General features: G+C 42.6%; 1 protein-coding gene across 2 annotated transcripts in view; it reads right to left on the bottom strand.

Moving 5' to 3' along the window:
• The window catches only part of NPR3 (natriuretic peptide receptor 3), a 66,601-nt gene extending 65,205 nt beyond the window's left edge, over window positions 1-1,396 (bottom strand). For both annotated transcript variants that reach the window (XM_021695996.1, XM_021695988.1), the window contains exon 1: window positions 640-1,396. In XM_021695996.1, the coding sequence (XP_021551671.1) occupies window positions 640-1,396 (757 nt within the window). The remainder of the gene's footprint in view (window positions 1-639) is intronic.
• Window positions 1,397-20,643: the final 19,247 nt, after the last annotated feature.

Genomic DNA, 20,643 nt, shown 5'->3' on the forward strand with positions numbered 1-20,643 from the left:
GACGGGGAGTGAGCGTCGCCTGAGTCCAGACACAGCGAGGCATTTTTGGTGGAAACCACAGAGGCTCGCTTATAAGGGCCACGGAAGGAATGAGAAGGGCGAAACAATGACCCTTTAAAAGAAAGCTGGGATTTGTGGAAGGTGCAGCCAAGGAAACCCTTGGAACCAAGCTAGACAAGTAGCCGCTAGCCAGTTGTGGAGCGAATAAACATGCTTCCGCACTAGGAGGGGGCGCACGATGGTAAAGGACTGAGTAACAAATTCTCTCGGCCGCGGGACGCTTTCAGACCCTGGTTGCAGCAGGGCGCTGGCGAAGGGCGAGAGAGGAAGAAAAACCCAAGCGATTTGACAGCACCTGTCGGACTGGGCACTCGGGAGCTGCAGGCCCAAACGCCCCTCCCCCAGGCTCCACCACCCCCCTCGGACCTCTGTATTCACCCCGCGACCGCGAAGGGAGATGGTCAAAGGTTGTCGCAGCCAAACGGTGCACACCCGGGCGAATCCCCGCGGGCGCGGCCTCCCCGGGTCCTCGGTGCAGCAGGGGGTAGTAGGGTCCGCAGAGGAGCGGACGGGTGTGTAGGGAGAGCCGCCCAGAGCGGTTGGGTTAGGGCCGGAATTCCGGGGCGCACTCCTGCTCACCTCGCTCACTCGCCTGGATGTAGCGCACTATGTCGTCCAGGTCCAAGTCTTTGGTCTCATCGAAATTGTAGGCGGACGTGTACAAGCCCTCCTCCTGGAAGACCTCGTGGACCCCTTCGAGGGTGAAGTAGCAGTTCCGCTCCAGCTTGTCATCGCTGTAGACCAGTGCGGCGCGGCTCCACTGGTGGTGGCGGAATAGGGCGAGCATCATCTCACCCATCTTAGCGTATGCGGGCGCCACGCGCGTGAGGTGCGAGTACTCCGTGTCCTTGTGCTGGAAGCCGGCGGCCAGTGCCCCTGCCGACAGCATAGGCAGGTCCCAGTGCGACGCAAGCCGGGCCACGGGAGCTGCTGCGTACTCGCACACCGGCCCCAGGATGAGATCCGGCTTGGCGCCGCGCGCCGCTGCCACGCGGTCCACCAGGCTGAAAAGTGCGCGGTTGCCGCAGTCCGAGTCTTCGTAGGCCACCTGGAAGCGAGTGCCGGGTGGCAGAAGCCGCCGCTCGGTCCCGTTGCTCTCCACGCTGCGCAGCGCGTATTCGATGGCCGGCCGCACCCGGGCCAGGGAGAACAGGTACGAGTCGTCCTGGGGCAACAGCACCAGCACCTCGATCTTCTGCGGCTGCAGCGCTTCTCTCTCCCGGCGCCCTCCGCCGAGGCTGGCGCCCCCGCCGCCACCGCCACGGGTGCTGCCGACCAGCAACGCCCAGACAAGCAAGACGCACGCGGAGAAAGTGAGCACCAGCAGGGACGGCATCGTGCCGCAGGAAAGAGCCTGCCCTCGCTGCCGACTCGCCCTCTGCCCCCCACCCACCCTTCCTCTTTCCTCCCCACTCTTCTCTCCGAGGTCCCTGCGCCCCCTTGGGCGCTCTAAGAAAATAGAATACCCCCTTCGCCAAAAGACAGAGAGGAAGAGTCTTTCTTTGCAGTGTCACTCGTTTAAAAAAAAAGAGAGAAAGAAAAGGAAGAAAAAGTTCACCGCGTGTAAACCTGTACGCCTGTAATATATTTATATATATATACTTATAAATATATATATATATTCGCCCTCCCTTTATATATACTATTTTGCTTAGAGGTGGCTTCTTATTTGGGCGTTGCTAAGATTGCTTTTGAAAGCGTATTTGTAAAAGAAAAAAAAGTTAGACTTGTCCAAGTGCTTGTAATTGACGGTGCATCTCCCCCGCGTTTGATCTCATTGATTCGCGCCGGTTCCTGGATCCATAGCCCGCGTTTAAATAGCGTGGCAGCGGCGGAGCGTGTTACCACACAAGGCGCTCCGAGGCTGGGCTTGTATTTCCAGCGGGTGGGGTGGGTGGGGGTGGGGAGTGGTGGGGGCTGGGCTGGGGGAGCCTCTCATTAACATTCTTACATCAGGGCTCCTCCCCACACCCCTACCTTCCCACCCCTCCCCGGTCCCTAACCCCAACAACTCCCAGCCAGCCCCCGGCCTTGTCCTTAAAGCCGCAGTCGCCCACGTCCGCACCGGCGGGAGTCCCCCGCACACCGCACCGCCTCTGGGGTCCCCCGCCTCACCCTGGCTCCGCACGCGGCAGCGCCTTCTCCAGCTCCAGGCTTTAAAAAGGGAAATGTGTATGAAAGTAAATGAGCGCAGGCACACACACTGTGCAAAAAACAACAGGATTAGAGGAAGGGGGTGGTCCTAGAAATTTGTAGTTTCGTTGCAAAAATCGGTAAATCCCGCTCACTCTCACCTCTTTCTCACTCCAGCCAAATTCCCTCCTGACGCGGTAACTCGGGGCGGGCACCCGACCTTCCCAGTCCCCTGGCACAAAGTCAGGGAACAGGGACCAAGGTCCCAGTGCAGACGGCTCGATCGAGGACCTAGAACTCCCGGCTAGCCCAGGCGGTACTTGCACCCCTCCCTCCCCCGCTCTCCCCTGCCACGCGCCCGCGTCCTGCCTCTGGGCCGCGCGGTTCGCGCTGGAGTCGCGGCGTTTCCAGGATTCCAGGGACCCAACGCAAAGACCCTCAGCCGGCGAGCTGCAAGCGGAAAAGAGAAACTTGTTGCTCCCAAAGGCGAGCGAAGAGTTCGGCTTCTGGAGGTGGCGAATAGTTTGAAGAGCATCTCCGAGGCGTCCTCAAGGTTTTGTTTGCCAAACCAGGGAACTAAAGAGACCTCCCTATATCGTCACCCGAGGGTCTCTTGAGTGCAGGAGCACCGTCCGTTCCAACCGCTTCTCTTCGCGGTCGCGAGAGACACTGTGCTCGCGGTCCTGCACTGCCGAGAAATGTCCTGTGTCGGAGACCTAGTCTTGCCACTGGTCACAGCCACAACAGCAGCGGAGACAAGGATGGAAACGGCCGTGAAGTCCGTGGCCAGAGGGGCCTCGCGGGAGTCCTCCACGCTACAGGGCAGGTCCAAATGGAACTTGACCCTCTGAAAGTGACAACACACCGAAGTCATTTGCAGTGCGAACGTGCTACATTGGACTGGGGAATTCTGATACTTAAGTGCCGCAAATTAAAATAAATTGAAAATGTTTTTAAATGGACTTTCATTAGACTGTGTCCACGAATTTCTATTAGTCTTAGACCAACGCCCTCTTTCGGCAGAAACTTGCAGCCGGCTGTTATCGTTGATGCCACCGCCCCAGGCGCTGCGTTTGGTTGGTTTGCTGTTGGTTGTTCTTTCTTTTCTTTTTTCTTTTCTTTTCCATGCTTTTCCTTTCTCTTCCTTTCAACATGGAGGCCCCAAAAGAGCAATCGTTCTCATTTGTAACAGTGAAAAGGCAAATTGGGATTACAGGAGACGTGGCAACTTTAAGCAACAGCGCTGGATGCCAGTTACAGCACCTCCTGAACGCTCTTTCTGGCACCGGAAATGTAATTATGGACAACAGGTCACCTTCTGGGTCTTTTAGATTTCAGATTATGTACTATGATCCCTGAATCTTCAAGTAGGACCTTTCTACTCCTACAAGAACTCTCATTTATTTAATGAGAGCTGCTAATCAATAGCAAAAGAGGCATCTTTATAAAATTTTAATTCTACAAAGAGGGTAATTTGCACACACTGGAAATTGAGATTTAGCACTTCACAGCAATTAAACCCTCCCTGAACTCCTGGGAAGAAAGAGGGAGGGAGGGAAGAAGGAAGGGAAGGAAGGAGGGAGGGAGGAAGGGAGGAAGGAAGGAAGGAAGGAAGGAAGGAAGGAAGAGAGAGAGAACAGGACTAAATCACGAATTCCAAGGGTCTTAATGGATTTCCAAACTGGTTGCCAGGAGACATGAAGGAACCAAGGTTTCCTATTACTGCTTTCTGTGCCCTGTGTCTGGAGAACACGGGCCAATGGGGATATGATTCTGCACACTGGGTGGTGTGGGCTTAATAGGAGAGTCTGGGGTTTCAGTGGCACCGGTCGTGATCGCTTCTGCCCCAGTCACACTGAGGGTCACACCCAGGGCAGTACGTTTATGTTTGGTTATCATAGCCTCTCGGTGGCCTTTGGATCAGCGCTCTCAACTTCCAGCTTGTCACTCAAGGGCACCGACAAACCAAACTGTGGAAAGGAAGAGCCCCCAAACTAGAGACAGAACCAGAGAAGCCAGCGTTACTGCCCTTGCTGGTGCTCAAAGCACCCCTTAAATTGTTCCAGTGAGCAGAAGTTGGGGTTTTTTTTAATGGAGGTATAATTGATATGTAACATTATATTAGTCTCGGGTGTACTACATAATGATTCCATATTTGTATATATTGGGAAATGGTCACCACAATAAGTCTAGTTATAACTTTCATCACCATGCATGGTTACAAAAATTTTCTTCTTGTGATGAGAACTTCTAAGATCTCTTTGCAACTTTCAAATATGCAATGCAGTCTTAACTATAGTCAACACGCTATATCTTACCTCCCCAGGACTTATTTTATAGAAATTAGGATTTTTAAAGAAAAATTTTAATTGAAAATGTGTACATTATAGGAAGTAATAGAAGTATATGAATTTTAATGTTATGAGTTTGTTTACTTTCCATCAAATTATATTTTTTCCAAGCAGCTGAAAGTCTATGTAAATTTCTTGAATACCATGAAGTTCTCCAATCATAGAACTGGAAAAGATTTTAGAAGTCACCACACTGACACCCTCACTCACTAGATGGTGAATTAAGGCCAAAGAATAAAAATGAGGTACTTAAATACATCCTTGTCCCTGAGAGTATTTTAAAATGGGATTGAATTAGAAATAAGCATGTACCACCTATTATACCATGTAAGAGAGGTTTGGAGACAAAGCTAATTTTCATTAAGTAATAACATTCTTTGTATTAAAATTTTATTTTATATGCAGCTAAGTTTTGAGGTTTTACAGCACACTAAGCTAATTATTAATAGAGTATAATAGAATTTTTACAGCACTATAAACATAAAGATGGATCAAGCCAAGAAAGAAGGAAAAAAGAAAAGAAATAGAAATAACTCATCCCTTAGGGTCAATTTCTAAACACTGTTCCTTTCAAGTCTGTAAAACAGTGAAATGGGAAAAAAAAAAAAAGATCCCTAACCTTTTCACTTAGTACATTGTTTCTGGCAACAATTGCTGAATGAAAACAAAAGAAAGTTACAGGGAAATGCTGAAAATAAAATTAACCAAATGAAAGGCAATGTGAGCTCTAAACAGGATTATTACAAAAGCTAGTTGACTCTTATATAGGATTTAGAAATGTTTTCCTCCATATCCACAAACTATATTTTTGAACTTGAAGTTACTAAAATAAGGTGACCAGTTTTCTATATTCAGTTGTTTCTTTGCCTGCTCTTTGAAACGTCCGGTGTCTGTATGTTAATTCTTCTACCACCAGGAAAGACAGCATGATCCAGAGAACCCCAACATGCCATTCTTTGAAATGTGTTAGAAATGCTATCATAAGGAAGTTTTCTCCACCAATTTTAACAGTCTGTATGACCTTCTCCCTCACAAACCCAGTGGCAACCTCTCAAGTAAGAACCTTTCCAGATTTTCACAGAGAACATCTTCTCCCTCCTGAAGCCAGTCCTGAGGTCACAGTAAGGGACAGTAAAGGATCCCTGTGAAGCCAGCAGCCCACAAAGAAAATACCTTCTGGGGACAGAATTGTTGAAAACACACTTCCCCCTAGAGGCAGAAAAGATGAAAGAATATTATGCACAATTCCGAACATTTCTGTAATTTAATGAGTATTGAGGTTTTAGTTTTAACATATAGCTGATGTTTTAGAGGGAACCATTCAAGACCTGGGAGAGGAATCAGTGAATGCCAAAAAATTAAATTACAACTTTGCCTCTGGGCTTTATCTTTCCTCAAGCAGGGACTCTATTCATTGACCCCTTTTCTTCTATTTTACAAATCTGTGATTTTTTTCCAGCACTATAAAAAATAGCAATTACATATTTTTTCCATTTAAATGTATGATTCAATTTCACCAGAAACTGCGGCTAAAGATGGGCTTGAGGGATTCTTTTGAAAACAACTCTAACAGACTTACATTCTTAAGGTCAGATTTGTTTCTGTCTTACTGTCCCCTCTTAGGTTCCCATTAGCCACAATCTCTTTTCACTTCTTCGAAGATGTCCTGAGACAAAATGACATTAGAAAGACTTGGGTGGCTCAGTCGTTAAGCGACTCCCTTCGGCTCAGGTCGTGGTCCCAGGGTCAGCAGGAAGCCTGCTTCTCCTTCTCCTGCACTTGTGTTCCCCCTCTCGCTGTGTCTCTTTCTGTCAAATAAATAAATAAATAAATAAATAAATAAATAAATAAATCTTTTTTAAAAAAAGAAAGAAAGAAAGACTTCTGAAAAACGTAGAGCTACTGCTCTGGTGTAACCTGAGTACCGGGCTGGGGGCCGGGCTTCCCAGGGGCATCCTAGGGAAAGAGCACCCCCATAGAACCCTCCCAGCGCTTAGGCAGGTTATCACCTCACCTGTTTGACCTTCAGTGTCCTCACTGGCCTCGATTTTTCTTGCTTCTACACGGGAGATAATAATATTGTCCTGGTGTTGCAGAAATAAGGATCAGAAAAAATAGATGCAGGATGCTTTGTATCCCATAGGAAAATAAATGGCAGCTCTCGTTATTAAATTCCCTCTAATGCCTGGTAAAGAGTACTAGACCAAGTAAGTGTTCAATAAATGTTTATGGAATGAAAGAATTAATTCAAAACCCGAACTGGTGTGGCTTTTGGTGTAACTTGCTTGGAATTATCTATCGACCTTACTTAATAATGTTTGTTTGGGGGGCGCCTGGGTGGCTCAGTCGTTAAGCATCTGCCTTCGGCTCAGGTCATGATCCCAGGGTCCTGGGATCGAGCCCCGCATCGGGCTCCCTGCTCGGCAGGAAGCCTGCTTCTCCCTCTCCCACTCTCCCTGCTTGTGTTCCCTCTCTCACTGTGTCTCTCTCTGTCAAATAAATAAATAAAATCTTTAAAAAAAAAAAATAATAATGTTTGTTTGGTGACAGTGGTTTCCCAGGGGGAACCCTTTTGGCAATCACTGTGATACTGGCCCTGGATTCGCAACCTCAGATATTTCCTAGTAAGCTGGAGACAAAAGCTTGTTCATGTCTTCCCTCTGCACAGTGGAGCAAAGAGAGTAGGAGCTGATGTTTGCCACCCACAGCTGCCCTGCCCATCTAAAAGGTTCCTCCACAGGGGCGCCTGGGTGGCTCAGTTGTTAAGCGTCTGCCTTCGGCTCAGGTCATGATCCCAGGGTCCTGGGATCGAGTCCCACATCGGGCTCCCTGCTCAGCGGGGGGCCTGCTTCTCCCTCTCCCACTCCCCCGCTTGTGCTCCTGCTCTCGCTATCTCTCTCTCTGTCAAATAAATAAATAAATAAATAAATAAATAATCTTTAAAAGGTTCCTCCACAAAGTCAGGCTGCCTCCAGCCTCAGAGAACTAAAGGAGCAAGGGAAGCCAGGGATACATCAGAGAGTGATTTCTTTAAAAAGGCGGGGGGGGGGGGGGGCGGGAATAGAGCAGTTGTGCAGGGCACAGGACTTTGGGGATGGGGAAGCAAGAGGCAGATTGTATGGAAGCACAAAGAGGATTGTGCTGGAAGGAATGTGTTTACTTTATAGATAGTGGACATTATCACAAATAATGAGAAAAGAATAAAATGTATCCTAATGTACTAACTACCCAGGTAATAAAAAGAGCTTAATGTTCTTGTCCAATTCAGGAAACCTTTTAAGATACTTACAGTGTGGGCGCCTGGGTGGCTCAGTTGGTTAAGCGACTGCCTTCGGCTCAGGTCACGATCCTGGAGTCCCGGGATCGAGTCCCGCATCGGGCTCCCTGCTCAGCAGGGGGTCTGCTTCTCCCTCTGCCCTCTTCCCTCTCGTGCTCTCTGTCTCTCATTCTCTCTCTCAAATAAATAAATAAAATCTTTAAAAAAAAAAAAAAGATACTTACAGTGTGCCAAGGACTATGGTGTTCTGGGGCTTCATTAAACCTACTCTATCAGACATTCATTTGTTTTGTTCGGGGCTATGATCTGACCCAAGTTATACTTACTTGTATGTGATAGAAAATCACGTTATAATACTCACCTGTGCTGTGTTTTGGAGAAACATTATCAGGACAAAATTTTATCAAATTTCAAAAACATCTTATAAAATAATTTTCCTGCTGTTATTACATCACAATATTGAACGGTTTATACTCTAAACTAACGAGCATTAATCTATTAGAATACAGACTTCATGAGGACTGAGGGTTTTTTCTTTAATCCTGCATTCCCTCCTTCAAGAAGGATATAGCAGGCACCTAAAATTTTCTTAACGATGGTAAATCCGAAGAATACAAATTTCCCATAAAACAGAATTTAGAAGAGAAATAATAAAGCAAAGAAAGGAAAAAAGATAATTCAAAGAGAAATCGTTCATAGATACAAACTTATATATATAAACTTCTAAATTCATAATTTTCAAAAACATTCAGATATGACCATGCTGGATTTCTGAATATGCAAACAACGTAGGAGGCCCAAAATCTAAATACCAATTTTAAGAGGTCTTAACACATTGATACACCAGCATCTCATCACCTGTACTCAATTCTTGATTATTTCCTTGTTAGTGGGAAAAATGCAGTATCCTAAAAAAAAAAATCAGTATATTATCTTTTGTAATGCTATGAACGGAATTTAAGGTGATGAGGAAAATTTTTGTTACACTATGTGCAATGTTGTGAGATATAATTTTTTATTTCTTTCCAGCAAGTACATTCCACTAGGTATTAAATCTTGGATAGCTGATACATGAGACTAAAATAGAATAGAATGCCATGAGGAAAACATCAGGAAAATTCTTGACATTTGCCCTCTCATATTTTCGGTGATCATGTTGTGACATCATATATCGCCCTGACGCTAGTGGAGAAAATTGTTTCTTCAAGCTGACATTGTTACATTTCAATTGTCGGTAACTCCTTTGACATTAAATGTTCTTTCCTCTTCATCCATCCTACAAAAATATTCTCCTTTCAGCCCTTTTTCTCTTTCTCCCTTTACTAACTGCCTGGGAAAAATAGTAAAGATTATTTTAACCTGAATCCGTTGCATTGCAGACTCTTGGAAGTCTCAAGGTATGACATGGAAATGACTTTCTACTTGGGCAATTTCTCATATTCAAGTGTATGTAAGTGTACAAATTGTCTCAAATTGCAAACGATTCATGCCGTAGTAGATCACCGTGAGGTTTTTTTCACCTCAGGTACAAATTTTTAAATTAACCATAGCATCAATTCTTGGCACATTCAATCTGGTACATGTCAGTCTGTGAGTTTCTTGTCTTTATTTCTCTCCTTCATCGGTCTCTTCACATTCCCTTTACTCAACGGGATCCTCTCTATGTGTTTAATATATGCCACAGATAGGTCTTAGATTCTTGAAAAAGAGTGTTTCTTGTGCAAGCCTGTGTCATTCCAATATGGAAATTGTATTATGCTATTTATTTTCACAGAGAGTAACATGGATACTATATATACTATATATACTATTAACTATTAGGTGAAAAATTTATGTCATTGTGTCATTACTTTTGTTTAATTTTTAGAACTGGTAATCTCTTTTTTCCCAACTTTATTGAGGAATAATTCTCAAGTATTATACATATTTAAAATGTACAATGTGATGATGTGATGTACATATACATGGTGGACTAGTTACCAAGATCAAGATAATTAATGCATACATCACCTCATGTAGTTAGCTCTTTTTGTGTGTTTGGTGAGAATGCTTAAAATCTCTTAGCAACTTTCAAGTATACAGTCCTGTATTATTAACTATAGTCACCATGCCGTACATTTGATCCTCAGAACTAATTCTTCTTATAACTGAAAGTTTATACCTTTTGACCTACATCTCCCTATTTCCCCCTCCCCCCTGGCAATCACTATTTTATTCTCTGTTTCTATGGTATCAGCTTTCTTTTTTATTCTATATACAAATGATACTGTAGAGTCTTTGTCTTTGTCTGGCTGCCTTGTTTCACTTAGCATAATGTCTTCCGGGTTCATCCATGTTGTTGCAAATTGCATGATGTCCTTCTTTTTATGGCTGAATAATATTCCATTATATATTCATTGTAATATTACATTATATATGTATATGTATGCAAATATGTATATATATATAAATATATTTTTTAATCCATTCATCTGTTGAAATTTAAGCTGTTTTCCTATCTTTGTTATTGTGAATAATGCTGGAGGAAACCCGGGAGTGCAGATATCTCTTCAAGATACTGATTTCATCTCCTTTGCATAGATTACCAGAAGTGGGATTGCTGGATCATATGGTAGCTCTATATTTAATTTTCTGAGGCACTGCCATACTGTTTCTCATCACGGCTACACAAATTTACATTCCCACCCATAAGGTATAAAGGTTCCCTTTTCTCCACATTTTCATCATTCATCTCTTATCTTTTTGATAAGAGCCATCCTAACAGATACGAGGTGATAATGTCATTATGGTTTTGATTTGCATTTCCCTGATGATGAGTGAGGTTCAGCATTTTTTCATATACCTATTGGCCATTAATTTGTATATTTTCTTTGGAAATAATGTCTATTCAGGTCCTTTGCTCATTGTTTAATTGGATTATTTACTTTTTTTGCTATTTTGTATAGGCTCTATATATTTTGAATATTAATCCCTTATCAGATACATGGTTTACAAGTATTTTCTGCCCTTCCATAGGTTGCCTTTTCAACTTATTGATGGGTTCTTTAAAAAAAAAATTATTTATTTGAGAGAGAGCACGAAAGGGGAGAGGGTCAGAGGGAAAAGCAGACTCCCCACTGAGCCAGGAGCCTGACGCAGGGCTTGATCCCAGGACCCTGGGATCATGACCTGAGCTGAAAACAGACACTTAACCGACTGAGCCACCCAGGCGCCCTTAAAGATGGTTTCTTTGGCTGTACAGAAGCTCTTTAGTTTGATGTGTCCTATTTGTTTGTTTTAGCTGTTGTTGCCTATATGCTTTCGGTGTCCTATCCAAGAAATTATTACCAAGAACAATGTCAAAGAGCTTTTTCCCTGTTTTCTTCTATACTTTTTGTGGTTTCAGGCCTGACATGTAAGTCTTTAATTCATTTCAAGTTAATTTTTGTAAGTGGTGTAGGGATAGGGGTTCAATTTCATTCCTTCACTTGTGGATCTCCAGTTTTCCCAACATCATATGAAAGAGACTATCCTTTCCCCATTGTGTGTTCTTGTTGCCCTTGTCAAAGATTAGTTGACTGTAGATGCAAGGGTCTTCTGGGCTCTCAATTCTCACCCACTGGTTTGTGTGCCTGTTTTTATGCCAGAACCTTACTGTTTTGATTATTATAGTTTTGTAATATAGTTTGAAATCAGGAAGTATAATACTTTACCCTTGTTCTTCTTTCTCAGTATTGTTTTGGTTTAGGGATCCTTTGGGGATCCATAAAAATTTTAGGATAGTTTTTGTTATTTCTGTGAAAAATGCCATTGGAATTTTGATAGGGATAGCATTGAATCTGTAAATTGCTCTCAGTAGTATGGACATTTTAACAATATTAATTCTTCTAATCCAAGTACATGGGGTATCTTTTCCATTTATCATGTCTTCAATTTCTCTCATCAATGTCTTATAGTTTTCAGTGCACAGGCCTTTGACTTGCTTAGTGAAATTTATTCCTAAGTATTTTATTGTTTTGTTATGCCACCATCCATGGGATTCCTTTTTTTCTCTTTCAGATAGTTTATTTTTAGTGGATAGAAACACATAACTGATCTTTATATGTTGATTGTGTAACCTGCAACTTAGCTGAATTCATTTCTTCATTTATTAATGGAATTCTAACAGTTTTTAGTGGAATCTTTAGGTTTTCTTTACATAGGATCGTGTCAACTGCAGAGATAACATTACCTCTTCCTTTCCAACTTAGAGGTCTTTCATTTCTTTTCCTTGCCTAATTGCTGTGGCTAGGACTTCCAATATTATGTTAAACAGAAGTGGTGAGAGTGGACATCCTTTTCCTGTTCCATCTTAGAGGAAAGTCTTTTAACTTTACACCATTGAGTATGATGATGGCTGTGGGCTTGTCGTATTATAGACTTTCTTAGGTCAGTGCGGTGACAGCTCCAGCCCTGGGAAGGGAACACAGCAGCAGGGACTCTGGACAGCTCCAGCGCATGGTTTCCATGTTGGTGAGGACTGTGGGTGTCCTCAGGAGTGAGGATTACTAGGGTTCTCCTGCTCTCCTTTTCCCCCCGTGGGGTAAAATCCCTCTAAGGGGATCCCTCTTGGTGCTGAGCTATTTTGGACAGGGGGCTGGGATGACACAGGTAAAATGTTTCCTACTCTTGTCTATGTGTACTCTTTTCAACATCCTCAGTTTTGGGTCTCTGCAGAGTTTCTGCTAATCCTTCATTGTAGTCCAGAGCTTTCCCAGATCCATTTTCATCGGCTGTTCACTTACTGGTTTTTTGGTTTCCTTTTGTGGGGTAGAGGAGCATCAGGACCTTCTAGCCGGCCATGTTGCGGAACTACATTGTTACTTTTGAGTGCTGCATAGTAGTCTACCATAGTGTACTTGTTCATTCTTCTAGCTTTCAACCAATGTTAATTCTCTGCTGCCAGAAACGGCTCGGATGAGGATCGTCATCTGGGCCCCCTATATGAGAGTTTTCCTGGGGTTTATGTTGTTGGGTCAAAGGTGTGTGTGTTTTTATTTTACTCTCTATGGCCAGACTACTCTGCAGAGTACCAGCATTAGTTTCCATCCCCACCAGCTCCACATGAGGGTTTCCTTTAGGAACTTCTTTAGAGTAAAACTTCAGTATGTTCCTAATGCCTATTTAGTGTGTCTCCATTACCAAAGAGGAGGGCTGAATCAGTTTCCTCAGACACTTCATAACTGCAGAGTCTGTCTTCTAGATGATAAGAGAATTTGAACAAGTCCTAAACCTGACTTTAGTTGTTAATTAGGTCACCTACCTCTTCCTGTCCAAACACTGTGGCCAAAGGAATCACACGTGAGAAGTGAATAACTGATGGCCCTAACTAAAATCCCAGTGTTGTTACCAAAAGAGAGAGAAATGGATGTTGAATGACCAGAACAAGTAAGTGTTCTTAAAACTATAGCCTTGTGGTTAGTAGGTATGACCAATCCACAGTCTCAACCCAAGCCACAACATCTCTGAGCAATATCCAAGATGGCTCAGTTCTGTTTCTGCATAAGAGACCACCTTGAAACTTAATGGCTTGAGACAGAACCCATTTATTTACTCATGATTCTGTAAGTGAGTTCAACTGAGGGGTTCTCCTGGTATTTTGTCTGGAATTACTCACATGGCTATAATCACCTGGCAGCTTCTCTGGGGCTGGAAGATCAGAGAGGGCCTCACTCACATGCCTGGAGATTAAATGGGGCTGCCAGCTGGAATGTCTCAGTTCTCATCCATGCAGCCTTTCTGATAAGATGGCCTGCATTTCTTACACAGAGGTGATCACAGTAGGCAAACCTCAGTGCAAGAGCACATATCAAGTCTCTGGCTTGGCATTTGCTGATGTCTCCTTGGCCAAAGCATGTCATATGGCCAAACCCAAAATCAGTGTGGGAAGGTGCCACATAAGGGAGTGAGTGCCAGATGCATGCTTCATTGGGAGCCATTAAAATAACCGTCTACTATTCTAGAGGACAGTTCCACAGCATGCTACACTAAAACTAGTGTTTTACTGAGAGTCACCTAGAAAGAGGTAGAACTCCCTGGCCAAAAACTGAAACCTAGAGAAATATTTGGCTCTTATGGATTGAGCCAGCCCAGGAGATTGAGGGAACACTGAGCTAATGGATTCTAAGACAACACCCCCACATGGAGACTAGAGAAAAGTTCAAGGTACAAACAAAACAGACAATGAGACTTTGAGCTTTGGAGTTGGAGGACATCTACTGAAGAGGGATTCTCAGCCGTAGAAGCAATCTGCGGCAGAGAGGGCAAGTTGTCCACCCAATATCCGTTCTTCCCTTTGTCTTTATTAATAGGATCCATTTTATTCAAGGCAACAATCTTCTCTAATGAAAAATTATATTCATCAGCCTCCCTTGAAACTAAGTATGGCAATGTGAAGCTAAATATGGCTAATCACACTCTGGAAAACAGTATGGATTTTCCTCAAAAAGTTAAAAATAGAACTACTCTACAGTCCAGCAATTGCACAACGAGGTATTTACCAAAAGAATAAAAAAATACTAATTCAAAGGGATACATGCACCCCAATGTTTATAGCAGCATTATCTACAATAGCCAAACTGTGGAAACAGCCCAAGTGCCCATCAACTGATGAATGGGTACAGAAGATGGGGTGTATATATATAAAATGGAATATTACTTGGCCATTAAAAAGAATGAAATCTTGCCATTTGCAACATGGATGGAGCTAGAGAGTACTATGCTAAGTGAAATAAGTTAAGAGAAAAACAAATACCATATGATTTCACTCAGATGTGGAACTTAAGAAACAAAACAGATGAACATGGGTGGAGGGAAAGAGAGGCAAACTGGAAAACAGACTCTTAACTATAGAGAACAACTGAAAGTTGCTGGAGGGGAGGTGGGCAGGGAGATGGGCTAAATGGGTGATGGGTATTAAAGAGGGCACTTGTGATGAGCACTGGGTGTTATATGTAAGTGATGAGTCAGGTGTAGTTTCTATACCTGAAACTAATATTACACTATATGTTAACAAACTGGAATTTAATAAAAACTTGAAAAAATAGGGACACCTGGTGGCTCAATAAATTAAGCATATGACTCTTGGTTTCGGCTCAGGTCACAATCTCAGGGTCATGAGATCCAGCCCCATGGTGGACCCCTCATTCAGCACAGAATCTGCTTGAGATGTTTTCTCCCTCTCCTTCTGCCCCTCTCCCCAAGGGTCTCTAAATAAATAAATAAATAAATAAATAAATAAATAAATAAATAAAATCTTTTTTAAAAAACCTTGAAAAAGATAACAAAATAATAAAAAATAATAAACATGGCTAGTCAAATGTAAGTGGAAATTAATTGTTGGGTAAAAGTTCCAGGAAGGCTCTTTAAAGGGGGACATACTCTGACTCCATTGGCCATTTCTCTTCTTCCTCCCTGAAATATGTACATGATGGCTGGAGCTCCAGCAGTCATATTAAGACTGTGAAATACCGGGCGCCTGGGTGGCTCAGTTGGTTAAGCGACTGCCTTCGGCTCAGGTTATGATCCCGGAGTCCTTGGATCGAGTCCCACATCGGGCTCCCGGCTCAGCAGCCTGCTTCTCCCTCTGACCCTATCCCCTCTCATGCTGTTTCTCTCTCTCTCTCTCAAAAAAATAAAAAAAAAAAAAAAAAAAAAAGACTGTGAAATGACCTTGGGGATGGAGCCTTCATGCCAAGGAGGGTGGAGTAGGAAAATCAGTATCTGAGTCCCCAGTGATAGACTGGTAGGCTTCTTTTACAAGAGTGAACAAACTATTTTCAAGCCATTCTTTGAGTTTTCAGCCAATACATCTGGATTTAATCCTAACTAGTACATCAAGGTAGATTGAGTGATTTGTACTATGTACACTGGGCCAATTTGTGGCTTTTTGAAACTTGATTTATTTTCCTTTTTTTTTCCCCGTTTTACAGAAAGTCTTTCGAAGCCCTGTCCTTGTTTCAGTTATACCCAGGGAACACAAGGCAAGAGATTCTTGCCTAGACAGACTGTGTACAGGTGGCTGGCAGGAATAACAAAATGAAAGGACACATGAGGGGACATAATTAGAACTACAGATTAGCTTCCCCTGCTCACTAGGACACATTGATAAACACTGGAGGTTCCAAATTACTAGGAGAAGAGAATTACTCTTTACACACCCTGGAGAGCCATCAGATAAACCTTGAATGATTCTTTAAAAGATGGAAAATATTTGGACACAGAAAAGAAAGGACAATGGACATTCCAAATAAGGGTAGTCTCACAAGCATGAGCTCCGAGTCAGTTAGCAGTGTGCTGGCTGGTCTCAGAGGAATGGACTTGCTGAGGTGAAGGGTTCATAGGAAGATGGAATGGAAAAAGAATAGGGAAAGCTTTTAATAACATTTTAGAGCTTGAATATTTCTCCTGAAATCATCAAGCAGAGCCTGAGGATTTTATAGCAGGGGGACCATATGATGAAGCTAATGATTTTAAAAGGTCAGTCTGGTCTTGACATTAAAGATGGGTTTGGAACTGAAGGGAGTCTAGAGGTTAGAAGAGCCTTTAAAGGTCCTTATAATAGGGGCGCCTGGGTGGCTCAGTCGTTAAGCGTCTGCCTTCGGCTCAGGTCATGATCCCAGGGTCCTGGGATCGAGCCCCGCATTGGGCTCCCTGCTCGGCAGGAAGCCTGCTTCTCCCTCTGCCACTCTCCCTGCTTGTGTTCCCTCTCTCGCTGTGTCTCTCTCTTCAAATAAATAAATAAAATCTTTAAAAAAAAAAAAAGGTCCTTATAATAGTCCGGATGTGAAATAGTCTTCTCCTGAATGGACTCAGGTGATAGCAACAGGAACAGAGATGAAGGGAACAGAGATGAAGGCTTGTGGAAGGAAGCCATCAGGACAAGAGGACTGCAGAGTTCTGAGTAACACTAACATGGTTACTTGGGAGCTTATTTCTCTGGAAAACTAAGAAACTAAGAGTGTTACTGAAAGCTATTACAAAAAGCTTTAAGGAAAAGTCTCTGAGTTTTTGGATCAGGCACAAAAATCAAAGTATATCTGAAAATCAAAGTGGTTATTATATTCTAAGAAAAACAGAAATGTTCGACCTGAACGATTCCATAATTAGGTTGTGTCACCCAGACTCAAAGAACAATTATGGAACTTTCTACCTTTTTATAGATTTATAAACTTCTCTATAGAGCAATCCAAGTGAAATGGTTAAAATGACAAGCTTTTCTAAATGCAATTCGGTATATTCTGGATTGGGTCCTGAGATAGAAAAAGGACATTAGTGGAAAAACTGGTGAAATCTGAGTAAAGTCTAGAGCTTAGTTAACAGTAATGAACCAAGGTTAAGCTCATAGTTCCAGCAAATGTACTGCAGTTACAGAAGATGTTAATATTAGGGGAAACTGAGTCTGTGGGTCCATTCGTGTGGCTATAACAAAAATATCATAGACCGGATGGCTTAAACAAAAACATTTATTTCTCACAGTTCTGGAAGCTTGGAAGTCTGAGATCAAGGTGCTGGCAGATTCAGTGTCTAGTGAGGACCCACTTCCTGGTTCACAGACGGCCATCTTCTTGCCGTGTTTTCACATTGTGGAAGGGTGAGGGAGCTCTCTGGAGTCTCTTTTACAAGGGCACTAATCTCATGATTGGGGCTCCACCCTCATGACCTAATCACCTCCCAAACGTCACCCCTCCCAATATCATCACACTGGGGTTTAAGCTTCAACACAGGAATCCTGGGACACAAACATTCAGTCCATAGCACTGGAATACAGGACGCTCTGTGTTATCTTTGCAATTTTTCTATAACCTAAAACTATTCTAAAATAAAAAGCCATAAACTTCGAAGCCAAACAGACCCAGGTTGAACTGCAGCTGAATGAATTTAGGCAATTTCCCTAAATCTCACTTTCTTCAAAAATGAAAGAGGGTAACAAGAGTACTGATCTCATGGTATTTAATGAAACAATACAGGGGTGCCTGGGTGGCTCAAGGCCACCCCGGTGAAGCATCTGCCTTTGGCTTAGGTCATGATCCTGGGGTCCTGGGATCGAGGCCCCATATCGCATCAGCCTCCCTGCTCAGTGAGGAATTTGCTTCTCCCTCTGCCTCTTCCCCTCCCCCTTGCTCTTGTGCTCTCTCTCTCGCTCGCTTTCTCTCAAATAAATAAATAAAATCTTTAATGAGACAATACAGGTAAAACCCTAAGTGTGCTGCCTGGTACCAAGTAACACTAGGGTTTATTTCTTGTGCTATTGGTGAACCCTTTATTCAAAAGAGTTCCCAAATAACTCAAAAGTAACGGAAAGATCTAAAAACTTTCCGGTCAAAAAATGATTCAACCAGAACACACCGATCAGAATGGCCAAAATCTGAAACACTACCAACGCCAAATGCTGGTGAGGATGTGTAGCAACAGGAACTCTCATTCATTGCTGATGGGAATGAAAAATGTTGCAGCCACTTTGGAAGGCAGTTTGGCTGTTTCTTACAAAGCTAAACATACACTTACCATATGATCCAGCAATCATGCTCCTTGGTATTTACCTAAAGGAATTGAAAACTTATACCCACACAAAACCTGCACACGGATGTTTATAGCAGCCTTATTCGTATTTGCCAAAACTTGGAAGCAACCAGGATGTCCTTCAGTCGGTGAATGGATAAATCAACTGTGATACATCAGACAATGGAATATTATTCAGCCTAAAAATAAATGAGCTATCAAGCCATGAAAAGACATGGGAAAGGTTTAAATGCACATTACTAAGTGAAAGAAATCAATCTGAAAAGGCTGCATACCGTATGATTCCAACTATATGACATTCTGGAAAGACAAAACTATGGAGACTGTAAAAAGATCACTGGTTGCCAGAGCTTGGGGAGGGGACAGAGATGAATACACAAAACATGGAGGATGTTTAGGGCAGCAAAAATAATCTGATACCATAATGATAGATACATGTCAATATACAATTGTCCAAACCCACAGAATGAATCCTAATGTAAACCATGGACTTACGGTGATCATGATATGTCAGTATAGGTTTATCAGTGGTAATCCATGTCCCATTCTGGTGGGGGTATTGATAATTAGGGGGAGACTATACATGTGTGAGGGCGGGATTATATGGGAAATCTCTATACCTTCCTCTGCATTTTGCTATGAACCTAACACTGCCCTTAAAAATGAAGTCTTTTCTTTTTTTGTATCCTTTGGGTAAACCCCTAGTACTGCAATTACTGGGTCATAGAGTACCTCTATTTTTAACTTTTGGAGGAACCTCCATACTGTTTTCCAGAGTGGCTGCAGCAGTTTACATTCCCACCAACAATGTAAGAGGGTTCCCATTCCTCCACATCCTCACCAACACCTGTTTCCTGTGTTGTTCATTTTAGCAGTTTTGTCTGGTGTAAGGTGATACCTCGTTGTAGTTTTGATTTTTGTTTCCCTGATGATAAGTGATGTTGAGCATCTTTTTTTTTTTTCTTAAGATTTTATCTATCTATTTGATAGAATGAGAGAGCAGGAGAGCACTAGCAGTGGAAGTGGCAGATGGAAAAGGAGAAGCAGACTCCCTGCCGAGTAGGGAGCCCAACGTGGGGCTCGATCCCAGGACCCTGGGATCATGACCTGAGCTGAAGGCAATCACTTAACCAACTGAGCCACCCAGGCGCCCCTGATGTTGGGCATCTTTTCAAGTGTCTGTTGGCCATCTGGATGTCTTCTTTGGAAAAATGTTTATTCATGTCTTCCCATTTTTTAACTGGATTATTTGGGTGTTGAGTTTTATAAGTTGTTTGTATATTTTGGATACTAATTCTTTATCAGATCTGTCATTTGCAAATGTCCTCACTTATTCCGTAGATTGCCTTTTAGTTTTGTTGATTGTTTCCTCTGCTGGGCAGAAGCTTTTTATTTTGATGAAGTTCTAATAGATTATTTTTGCTTTTGTTTCCCATATAAGAGACAGATCTAGTAAGAAGTAGCTATGGCCAATGTCAAAGAGGTATGGAAGTGTTGAATGACTAAATTCTACACCTGAAACTAGTATTACACTGTATATTAACTAACTGGAATTTAAATAAAAACTTGGGGGAAAAAATGAAGTCTTTTTTTTTAAAGAAATGAAAAACATTAAAATATGATTTTTATTGAGGTATGATTAACATCCAGCATATTGGTTTCAGATGTACAACATAATGATTAGATATTTGCATATGCTGGGAAATGATCACCACCATAAGTCTAGTTAACATCTGTCACCATACGTAGCTACAGAATTTTTTTTCTTATGATAAGAACTTCTAAGATTCACTCTCTTAGCAACTTTCAAACACGCAATAAAGTTATATTAACTAGAGTCACCGTGCTGTATATTATATCCCCGTAACTTATTTGTTGTAACTGGAAGTTTGTACCTTTTGACTCCCCTCAACCATTTTCCCCCACTCCTTACCCCCCACTTCTAGCAACCACCAATCTGTTCTCTGTATCTATAAATTTGGTGCTTTTTTTTAAGATTTGATTTTTAAATGGGATTGAATTTAATGTTACAGGTACTCTGATGGTCAGTTTTATGCATCAACTTGGTTGAGCTATAGTCCTACAGTTATTTAATCAAACGTTAATCTAGGTGTTTCTGTGAAGGTATTTTGTAGATGTAATTAAAGTCCACAATCCATTGACTTGAAGTGAAGGAGATTATAAATAACCTGGGTGGGGCTGATTAAATCAGTCGAAAGGCTTTAAAGAGTAAAACTGAGGCTTTCAGGAGGAAGAAACTCCACCTGTGAATAGCAGATAAGG

This window comes from Neomonachus schauinslandi, chromosome 7, assembly GCF_002201575.2.
Source record: "Neomonachus schauinslandi chromosome 7, ASM220157v2, whole genome shotgun sequence".
Classification (NCBI taxonomy): Eukaryota; Metazoa; Chordata; class Mammalia; order Carnivora; family Phocidae; genus Neomonachus; species Neomonachus schauinslandi.